General features: G+C 39.4%; 1 protein-coding gene across 1 annotated transcript; it reads left to right on the top strand.

The window, feature by feature from the left end:
• Positions 1-1,463: 1,463 nt before the first annotated feature.
• On the top strand, positions 1,464-3,812 carry LOC121295970 (transmembrane protein 100-like). Its single transcript, XM_041221076.1, has 2 exons — positions 1,464-1,955; positions 2,995-3,812. The coding sequence occupies exon 2, from the start codon at positions 3,088-3,090 to the stop codon at positions 3,490-3,492; it is 405 nt and encodes a 134-aa protein (XP_041077010.1). The 5' UTR covers positions 1,464-1,955; positions 2,995-3,087; the 3' UTR covers positions 3,493-3,812.
• Positions 3,813-11,243: the final 7,431 nt, after the last annotated feature.

Below are 11,243 nucleotides of genomic sequence, written 5' to 3'. Positions count from 1 at the left end.
TTCTTAATAATCGTCTTGACTGTGCTCCAAGGGATATTCAAGGCCTTTGTTATTTTTTTTATACCCATCTCCTGATCTGTGCCTTTCAACAGCTTTGTCCCGGAGTTCTTTTGAAAGCGCCTTAGTGCTCATGGTTGAGTCTTTACTTTGAAATGCATTACACAGCAGAGGGAACCTACAGGAACTGCTGAATTTATCCTGAAATCGTTGAATCACTACAAGGTGGAGGCCACTTAACTTGGTGTGTGATTTTAAAGGCAATTGGTTACACCTGAGCTAATTTAGGATTGCTATTACATAGTAAATCAGATTTAGAGAAAATAGCCTAATTGTTCTATATACCCCCTTCAGTCACTGTGTGCATAATTGTACCATGTTATGTTTCCTATCTATGTATCTGTTTTTTTAAGTTTTGGCAGGGCAACTTCTTGAACTCCATTCCTAAGGGGATGTTGAGAGACGTGGTGAGAAGTGCACATTCTACAAGTATATTAACCTTCACAAAACAAGGGTTCCAGGGAATCCCTTACCTTGAGGTTTTGCATGCATGAAACTCCTGGGAAAGGAGCCCTGTGCTACAGTATAGGACAGGAGGGTTCAGAAATACAGCTCTGAGGCTCTGACAGCCACAGCCTGTTTCACATAATGCAGCCAGCGCACAGTTGGAGGATGTAAATGAGACAGGTTATGATCTTTACATATTAAAAACGAGAGAAGCAGGGATTATGAGTCGCCTGCGTGGTGGGGTGAACTTACACCACAGGATAATATATGACATGCTCAATCAGGAAACGACACAGGAGGAAATACAGCTGGAAGTATGCCCGCCCCAACGCAAAAGCATGGACATTTTTTATGGGAAAACCCAACTGTTCTTGAATGTATCCCCCGAACTCAGACCGCTTTTTTCTTTCTTTCTTTTGGGTGATTCAGCTGTTATGTATTCAACAAAACAAATTAATATGAGGGCCTGACCATTTTATATAACGGGGCAGATGTGTGTATTTTTTGTCCAACCACTGTGTCTCTTCATCGGTTATTGCTGCCCTATATGAAATCTGAGTTTAAATCCCCATAAATTATATTCAATAATACTAATTATCATAATTATCATAGGTGTATTTTTCCAACCACAAAATATTTGAGTTTGCATTATATTCCAAAGTATTATGGGCTAGGCAAGACTGTAACATGGCAATGCACACACACACACACACACACACACACATATATATGTGTGTGTGTGTGTGTGTGTGTGTGTGTGTGTGTGTGTAGTGTTATTGTGTGTAATGGTTTAACATGCACTTTGACATAGGCAGACATACTCTATTTTATTTAAGAATGAACTGATCGACATTCGTGTAGTGAAGTGGTTTTCAATTAAGCATTCGAAGGGTTAAATTGAAGGCTTTCTTTCGTGTGATTAAAAAAAAAAAAGACGTGTTCGACTTTGAAACTCCCCTCTTAAGCAGTGGCACAGTTCAGACGTCCCTTCTTTCCTTAGCTGGGTTCGCATCCAAACAGACTCTTTACACACGAGGGAGTCCACAAGGAGACCTCCGTGAATGAGGCAAATTCCCATACCGGTTCCCAGCAGAGACACATTGTAGAAGGCGGCAGTACAGACGGGCAGGCAGAGAGAGAGGAGGGAAACCCCTTTCACGTTGCTCTATACATTATTGTGCTTCAATTGTAATTTAAGCATTTTTTTTCTAAGCAGGAAAAAAAAAAAAAAAAAAAAAAATCCTGTATATAACTACGTTGCTTTCCTTGGCAGAAGACGGAAGGTAATTTTTTTTTTCGTGGATATGAAATGTATTGTGCTGGCTCTCCAGTAAACCCAGCTGATATTACCTATGTATATTCTACGGAGGACAATAAAGGGAAGATGCATTAGGGATTCTTTCTACATCTTTTCAACTTGTTAATGCGGGAATGGAGATCGAATGTGAAAGGTACGTTGCTTTCGATTTATTGGTTTAAACTAAAAGCTGCCGCACAGCATACACATGCAAGCATACACAGCCAGGACACGGCGCAGACATGAGTGCAGTGGAGGGCTGTATGTAAAGACATTGGATTATGTCAAGGACATACATATCATATAATATGTATAGATATTGATTATGTCAAGACATGACATATTCACCAGAAAACTATGTGCTACTTATCATCTTTTAATATATATATATATAAATCATTACACGTGTATATATATATATATATATATATATATAAGCTCAAACACTGTAAAAGCACACACGAGTAATCGCTGTAGCCTATGTTACACTTATGTTACAATGCTGTCCTTGAAGGAGCGCGCTGTTAACCCCAAACACACCTTTTACCACATCCCGACTAATAATCGATTATTTTAAATGTTGGCATTTTTTTAAAATTGCTATATACTAAAATATACCGTGTGACGATATTGTTATGTATGACATTAAATTAGCGTCGTTTTTTCTGATTGCCAAAACATTTTTTTTTAATGGTTACACGTCAACAACTCCAATTTATTATAAATTTAAATCGGAATAAATACTTAAATACGACAGTGAAAGGCAAAACTGTGTATCCACGTTAATTATGTACAGTGGACACGGCTGACTAACTCTTGACAGCTCTGTAGAATGCATTTATGCAGTGGCACAGGACACAGGAACGCTGCACGTTCCAGACTCATCAAGTCCTCTTCAGTCCATACCTATCAGTTTGGTTTTATTGATATGCCTTCTGCAGCATGTTCCTAATTCATATTTCATTCCTACACTGAATTATTTAAACTGATTGTCAGGTGGACTACACTTGCTTACACACACACACACACATATATGAACGCATAATACTACATCATTTAAAATCTTTCATGGAGTGTATTATCCCCAGATAGTGTAGCACACTGAGAAATTTGCAGACAGCTAATGCATTGGCAATGTGTTAATAACCCATCTGGTTGGCCAGCTGAGAATAATGAGTTTTGTTTTTGCACAGCTCTGAACACGCGCAGAAGAGAGACCTGGAGCACCGCATGTAGAGACCCGCCCCTCGGATCTATAGTCAAAGCGCAGAGCTCTGAGCGTAGCCATGCCAGAAGAATCTAATAAAGACATCATGAGAATTCAAAAGGATCCAGAAAGACTAGGAATGGAAAAGACTAATAACAACGACTGCTTGGTCACCAACGTCCCCCTGGTCAATGAAGTCCAGCTGACCGCTGCCACTGGTGGCGCCGAGCTCTCTTGCTATCGGTGCACTGTGCCCTTTGGGGTGGTCATTCTCATAGCCGGGATCGTGGTCACTGCTGTGGCCTACAGCTTCAATTCACACGGATCTATCATCTCGGTCATCGGGCTTGTCCTCCTGTCCACTGGACTCCTCCTGCTGGCCTCCAGCGCTTTGTGCTGGAAGATCAGGCAGATGAGAAAGAGAGACCAGAGGAGAGAGAGCCAGACAGCTTTAATGGCAAGCCAGAGAAGCAGCTTTGCTTAAAATCAGTGGTGTGTAGCAGGGAATTGATTGAGGGAGGAGGGAGGGAGTGGGGAGGACTGAAGACCACTATTGAGTTTGTGAGGTCAGTCAGGCGATGCACAGCATGGCTCCAGCTGCACTTCCGTGCAGTTTCCAGGATTCTTGGAAGTACAGTTTGCAGATTGTTCATCCAATCCCATGAAAGCCGGTAGAGGGTTTTCAGAAATATCTTTTGTTCTTCCAGATTGCAGCTAAAAGCATTCAGCCCCACAGAGGACCTCCTTTTATTGTGCTTTTATGAGTTTTTTAAAATTCTGAAATAAATTGCCAACATATGGATGGCTTGGAAAGCGCCCAACGTAAATGTATGAGAATGTATCAGAATGAAGACGCGTGGACATGGACTGGAGTGCAGGACAATGTTTTGCATTCATTTATTGCTGCACCTGCTGGGATGTGCTGGTCTGGAGTGATGATTACATGAATCGCTGGAACGCTGGGTTCACTGAACATGTGGGGACGGGGTTCTTTACAGCATGTCTCCTCGAAGTTGTGACTGCTCGTTTTTACTCACTTGTAGCATTGTTTGCATATTCTCATGAATAACTGAAATGTGGTACTGAAATATATTACTTCGATAGATATAGGGAGCAAACTTTATCTTGTATGTATCATCAATTACTTCAGCCAATATCAGAGAATGTAGATCAGATTATGGATGTTTTTACTGTACAATAACTTTAAAGGATTCCAACGTAGCACTTTTGATGCCTTTGTAGTTACATTGTAAGTGTTTCATTTCCTCTGAAATAATCCAAATAATTCAAGTGCTGCTGGAGCTTTAGGGAAGGGGTGCTCCTTTCCCAACGGACAGCCAGTCACTGCCAGCGCCCCTCTGCCATCACCAAGCTGTTACCTAACGCCACTTTTCAAATCTGACAGCTCAAATAACTTAAGAAATAAATAAATACATAAATAAATCAAATAAAAAGGATCCTAAGCTTATGCCTGAACACATGTTCGTACCTGGGTTACAGCACAGGTACATCTCAACTGTGCAGCACTAACACAAAAGAGAGACCGAGGTAGACCAGAAATCCAAACAATTTAATTCTTCTTTGCTGATTAAAGAATTAAGTAAACATCTGAATAATTATGATTAAAAGAATAGCTAGAGGCATTCTGAGAAAGCAAAAGTAGAGGAAACTGATAGAAGGCCAATCATTAGCTATCGTTCACTTGAATTAAATGTCTTATTTTGATCGGAGGTCTTTTAAAATTTCAAGGAGAAACCTTAAATGTCACACATCCCTACTAATTACTGTGCATCTTCCTAATTGATCTTAATTGTATACTAATTGTAATGTTATGTTGAGTCTGAATCATATTGCATAAATTAAAGTACAAATACATGGTTACATATGTATCTTTTCTATTGTACTTGTATCTCTCCTGATGTCTGATGTTCATTCCACACCCTTTAATCAGTGGAGCTGCTCCCAGACAGACCTCTTTCCTTGTGTGTTTTTATATTGCATTGTGATGCAAGTAAGAGGGTCAATAAATCAACAGCAGGATTACTATTTGTAGTTAAAGGTCAGCAGTATCAAGATCCGTTACTGTTTAGATCATTAAAATAGACGCCATGAGATACAAAATATAACCAGGTGTTCCATTATTATGAAATCTTGTTCCATTCCCCAAAGACAAACAATGGGGAAATCTGTCAATTAGCATGGTTTGCAAGTTGAGATTTTACCGCACGCTGTTTTGCAAGGTGTCCCGTTGAATCCAATAACACACTGAACAGTAAGCATTACAATCATGCCTGCTGAGTTCTGCTTGCAAAGCAAGTTTTGCAAATTGTACGAAAAGGGAGGAGAGAATAAGAGACCCTTAATGGACCAGTTTGGTTCAGTTTGGTTTTAAATAGCAAGCCCGGGCTGTGCAAGTGCAACTAGCAGTTATATTTATAGGCAGCATTTGCGCTGCTATGCTTCCCTGTGACACCAGACACGACAATAAAATGATTTGCTTGCGTCAGAGTGACACCGACTACACACTTTGTCGCTTTTTGAGGGCTAACTTTATCGCTGGCTGTGGCGAGCCTGCTATAGGGAGAAGGTACTGCGTCACTCTGACACCCGACTCTGGGATCCAATGTCAATCACTTCACAAGGAGCTGTGAAAACACAAGGGTATCCTCTTTCCAAATAATGCGTCGCCAGGGGCCACAATTAAGAAGAAGTGAAGATGAAAAGACGGTGGCATGATAAATAATGAAGCAGGTGGTGTCAGAATGTAGTATCCCAGTCCTGAACCCTAAAGCAGGACTGCCCTGTAGTATGTACAGGGGGGTAAGCACACATATTAACCGGGAAAAGAGCCAGCAGCAGGCTCCCTCTGAATCTTCAAGAAAAACAAACTGTGGTAAAGGACACTGACTGCATGGACACCCTTTAACTTTAAACACTAAGTCATGCGAATCTTCACAAATAAACTGTGCTTAGGTAAACATAATAAAAAATGCAATTTAATGCAAAGTACATAGCCAAGCTTGCCTTGTAAAGCACAGTAAAAAGTATAAGAAAGTTTTAAAAAACCCACAGAAAACGGGTCATCTTCACAAAGCTTTCAGGACTGTTTTTAGGAATGTTTTCTTAAGGGCTTTTATTTATTTTTTTAATGCACATTTTGATTTATTAACTAAAGGAAGTTTGTTGTTCATGAAATCCTTTTCCCATTGTTTTTAAGTGGGGTTTATTAGTTTATTCTCATTTTTCAAAGCTCTGTTTAACCTAAGAGAATACAAAATGAAAATAAAGAAAACACCCTTAAAGCTCCGTCAATAGCATACAGAAACCTGGTGGAGCGGGTTATTTTACAAGAAATACAAGAATACAAGATCCATGAAATACAAATAAACACAGATACAAGAATACGAGATACAAGAAATACAAGTAAACACAAATACAAGAATACAAGATAGAAGAAATACAAATAAATACAAATACAAGAATACAAGATCCAAGAAATACAAGTAAATACAAATACAAGAATACAAGATACAAGAAATACAAGTAAACACAAATACAAGAATACAAGATCCAAGAAATACAAGTAAACACAAATACAAGAATACAAGATAGAAGAAATACAAGTAAATACAAATACAAGAATACAAGATACAAGAAATACAAGTAAACACAAATACAAGAATACAAGATAGAAGAAATACAAGTAAACACAAATACAAGAATACAAGATACAAGAAATACAAGTAAACACAAATACAAGAATACAAGATCCAAGAAATACAAGTAAACACAAATACAAGAATACAAGATAGAAGAAATACAAGTAAACACAGATACAAGAAAGCTAAATTACTACATTAGTTAGTCTAAATGTACCAAAACAACCCCCCGAAGGGAATAAGCTAAACAGCTACAATGTGAAGCCAGTCTAATGTACATTCGTGAAATACGGGTGTAGTGTGTGTCTGTCATTCATACACAGGCATGAGATCCTCTGTTGTTTTTAATGGGAGCTGCACAGGACATTTCTAGCAGCCTCACTCCCCTGAGGCATTGCAGATGAAAAAAAAGAGACAGCTCTTTCATTTTGCTTGTCTCTGCTCATCTAATGCATATTGTCTGAGAGTGGATTTCTAGGGTTAAGCAGCTTTCACAGGATAATAATAATAATATAATAATAATAATAATAATAATAATAATAATAATAATAATAATATTATTATTATATATTATTATTATTATTATTATTATTATTATTATTATTGTCATCATTATTATATTGGAACCAGATCAGGAGCTATACTAGCACCAGAGAGTATTCAGAAAGAGCGTGCCCTAATTATCCAAGTGAAAGGAAATCGTTTTGCCCAATGGATTTTTCACAGAAGGACATTAACACTGTCTATCTGTACAGCAATGCAGATGTGTTATTTATTTCAGACATTATTTAAGCATTGGTTTCCTTTGCCTCATATCTTTTTTTTTACAGCCATCAATATGAGGATGGGCATTTTTGGCACCGAATCCATTTCAAGCAGCGTTTGAATATTTGAAGATTTCTCCCTGCACTGCAGTTTGCATGCTTGTGAAAGTTGCATGCTCAGATCTCTATGATATATCCACAGGGCAGGATGTGAGTTTGGCCATATACTGCAAGCAGTTAAATATTTAAATATATAAAGCAAGTAACAGCAAAGGCTAAGCAATAAAAACCTGCAGAGGTCGATAATGTGATTGACTAGATTACTGTGACCCTCACATCAGTTCCATTTACTGTGCCCTCTGTCTCACAGAAGGATGTTTTTACAAACGTCACGCTGTAGTATTGACAGCTCTGGAGCGGTCTCACTAATGAATCAGCCTCTGTGCCGTACATTCAGTCAACGGCTGGAGAGCTGTGGGCTGCTCCTCTGACACACACACATAGGAAGGGATAACAGTGCTGTGCAGGACACGTGTACAGAGCCAATATCACCCTTCTAATATTAAAGAAATATCCGTTAAACAAAGGTGATCCTTCAGAGGAGACCTTGACGTGCTTGCAAATAATTCTGTGAATTTTTTCTCTCCAAATTCTACCCATCTTCTGGTTTTCTATTTTCACTTTATCTGCAGCTTTAGAAGGTGCTGCGTTTTTAAAATAATTTGCATTTCTATACTTAAAAGTGACTTTACCGGTTCTCTGATGTTGAAAGCAATTGAAAGTGTCACTAGAGACTTGCTTTTGTTAGGTTTCTCCCGCCCGGCTAATTGCAGGGTGGTGTAATCAGATTAAAATAAAATAGAGAAAGTCAAAAACCCACCCATAATCTTGGGCGGCGAGCAAAGAAAAAGGTGTGCTAAAGGAACTTTTTTTGTTCTTTTTTTTTTTTTTTGCAATCCTGCACTTTCGCCCCTTCCCCGGAAAGCTCTTAATTGTCGGAGCGTTATGAACATTTAATACCCTTGCCTCGTCCTCCTCCTCCCAGCACTCTGTGGCAGCGTACTGCTGTTCCAGAGCTGGGAGAGGCTGGGTGGGAGTTGATGCAAATTTTATTGTCACACTCTGCTGTCTCTCCCTTCCTGAAAACGTTGGCAGTATTTGCTTTGGGAACTAGACCTGAGAGTGACAACCCGGAGCTGAGTAAACTGACAGACACTAAGGATGGAAAGTGAACTAATTGGGGAATAGAGCTGGTGCACTCTTCGGACATTAGCGGACCTGGGAACTATTAAAAGAACAGAGTACAGGAAATAACTACTGTTTCTACACCCTTCTCTTACTGTTTGTGAACAATACCTGTCACACTCTGGACCACACATGATAATTATTAAAGCATTAACTTTTAACTTGTGTTAATTTAAGTCAATATGATATGCTGTAAATCATGTAACAAGTTTTTTTTACAGGTCAGTTTAAATTACCCATGTCTACCAACAGCAAAAATCAGGCCACATCTTTTCTTTAACTGTGAATTAAGTCTTTCTTTATGTATACCAAGTACCCAGTACCCAACACACCAATGCAAATTCGTCTTTTGTCAATACAAGGTCGCTGTTAAATGCAACCCTGGTATAATTAATGCCTTTCCCCAGGGATTTCGGGCTCTGGCTGGTCTTTGTTGCCATCTGAGGCCAATGGTAACTGACAGCCTTTCCAATGAGACCTTTTCAATCCTTAAGAATCCAATTACTCCACATAGCTGCAAGCCCATTTTCCTTGGTAACACATTCTCCAGATACGCTGCCTCAGGCAAGCCTGATTCATGTAGCATTTTAAAAACCTACACACTACAAAAGAAAAAAAAAGGGCAGGACAAACATTTTCCTTTTTTTAAATCATTACATTAAATCATGCAGAAGTGCTGGGACCAACCTGAACCATCCCATTAAGAATAAGGGTCCAGATCATTCCCTGCCTTGAAACTGGCATGGAACCACAATACTAGGGGAATGGTATAACCCAGACGTGTGGTACAGTATAGCTAGGCTGCTACTGACTTGCAATGGAAAGGATTAAATGAAAAGTCTATACTGCACCAGCCCACTAGTATGCAGATACTAAAGCTCCATCAGCTAATTTAAACAGGAGTCAGTGAAGATCACATACACCTGCACACACAGAACTGGGAACCTCCTCGTATCAAGCCCTTGTCTTTAACTGCTGAACCACCAAGCATGCCCACCAAATTCTAACTACCTTGGCCCTCCTTGTTCCCAATAGACTCCCCTTAGACATGAGAGGTCATGGATAGTGTACCTTTTAGTGCGCGCTACCTCTGAAGTGTATTGCATATCAACAGCATTAGTGATTGTTCTATCTGAACATCTCCTTCTACTTAGACCAGGGCTGTCCAAACCCGTTCCTGGAGGGCTATTCCACTCCAGGTTTAACAGGTAAAATGAGATAACGAACGACTCCGGACGGGGGTTTAACTGGTTCAATTAAACATTTAAGAACAGGGTTGGAACAAAGATCTAGAGTGGAAGGGTCAATTTTGGCCTTGCTTGAGTTAGACCATTCTATCTCTGTCGTGGCTGCATCTGATATGTAAAATGTGTTATTAGCATATAAAGTCTGTATCTTGTCTGAGTAAAGCGTTCACTTTTCTTAAAACCCTTTTTTGTGTGTGCCTGTGAACGCACAGTATTTTTCCTGGAAAACCAGCCCGTCATTATTTCCTTTGCAAACTCCATCCACCTGTCATGTTGGGGTTTTTTGGCGGGGCGCCAGCTCCTGCAGGAAATAATAGGCAGCAGGATACTGGTGTGTGCCAATGGCCCTGACCCTCCCATTCCTGAACATGAATAAGCTTGAAGTTATCAGTGCAGATCGGCCTGATAGCCCCTGGAATCACATGGGTGGACGAGGCTAAAACAACACGCAAATCAGCATGAGAAGAAATCTTACTGCCGAGGCTGTTTGTAATGCCACTTATCTCTCCGGGTCTTCTCTTTGGACAAGGGTATCACTTTGTAAGACTGTGTGAGAAAATCCTGGTCAGAAACAATACTGAAAATGACACTACTCAGTTAAATGCGCTACACTCATTCTGCTAATGGGCCAGCTCACTCTACAGGAAACAGTGTTCTGGTAATTATTTTGTAATGATGTATTAAGAAATCAAATAGGTGATAAAAGAATGTTCGTAATCATTAAAGGCTGTTTCAAGTATTTTCTGTTTAAATGTAAAATTATGAAATTATGTTAATTATGCAAGTAAAGCAGTACAAGAGCCAATCAAATCGCGTAAAAGTTGCCAAACAGCTTCTACAGTCACAGCATTAAAAAAGTCAAAATACAGTATCTGCATACATGTTTCACCCTTTTTGGGGCTCGTATATATAATATAACTATATATATAAGCCTGGCTAAAATAATAACAAAAATATATAATAAATATATTTATTATTATTATTTTAACCAGGCTTTGAAAATGTGCTGTGAGTAACTTAACGCAAAACAGTAGCAATGGAATTTATAGAAACCATACATGGGTAGCATATACACAGACATACAATGATGTGTGCGTGCAGATTGATCCCTTGCACATCACAATGAATTGCATCCCATCAGTGCCTGCCTCCTGACTGCTCTTCACTGTGTCTCAGTGCTTCTACTGTATCTCTGACAGCACTTTTCTTCTTTGACTTCATCAACAGGAATAGTTGGTTCTCTTTCATGTGCTGCCAGTAGGACTCAAAGAGGATATGTCAAATCTACTGCCTGCATGCAATCCCTAGGGTTGAATCCTG

This window comes from Polyodon spathula, chromosome 21 (genome assembly GCF_017654505.1).
Source record: "Polyodon spathula isolate WHYD16114869_AA chromosome 21, ASM1765450v1, whole genome shotgun sequence".
Lineage (NCBI taxonomy): Eukaryota > Metazoa > Chordata > Actinopteri > Acipenseriformes > Polyodontidae > Polyodon > Polyodon spathula.
The sequence above is the reverse complement of the archived record's forward strand: the minus strand, read 5'-3'. Positions and strand labels throughout refer to the sequence as shown.

Bases quoted from the DNA above. Each gene is read 5' to 3' on its own strand.
- LOC121295970 (XM_041221076.1), top strand. From the start codon at position 3,088: ATGCCAGAAGAATCTAATAAAGACATCATGAGAATTCAAAAGGATCCA.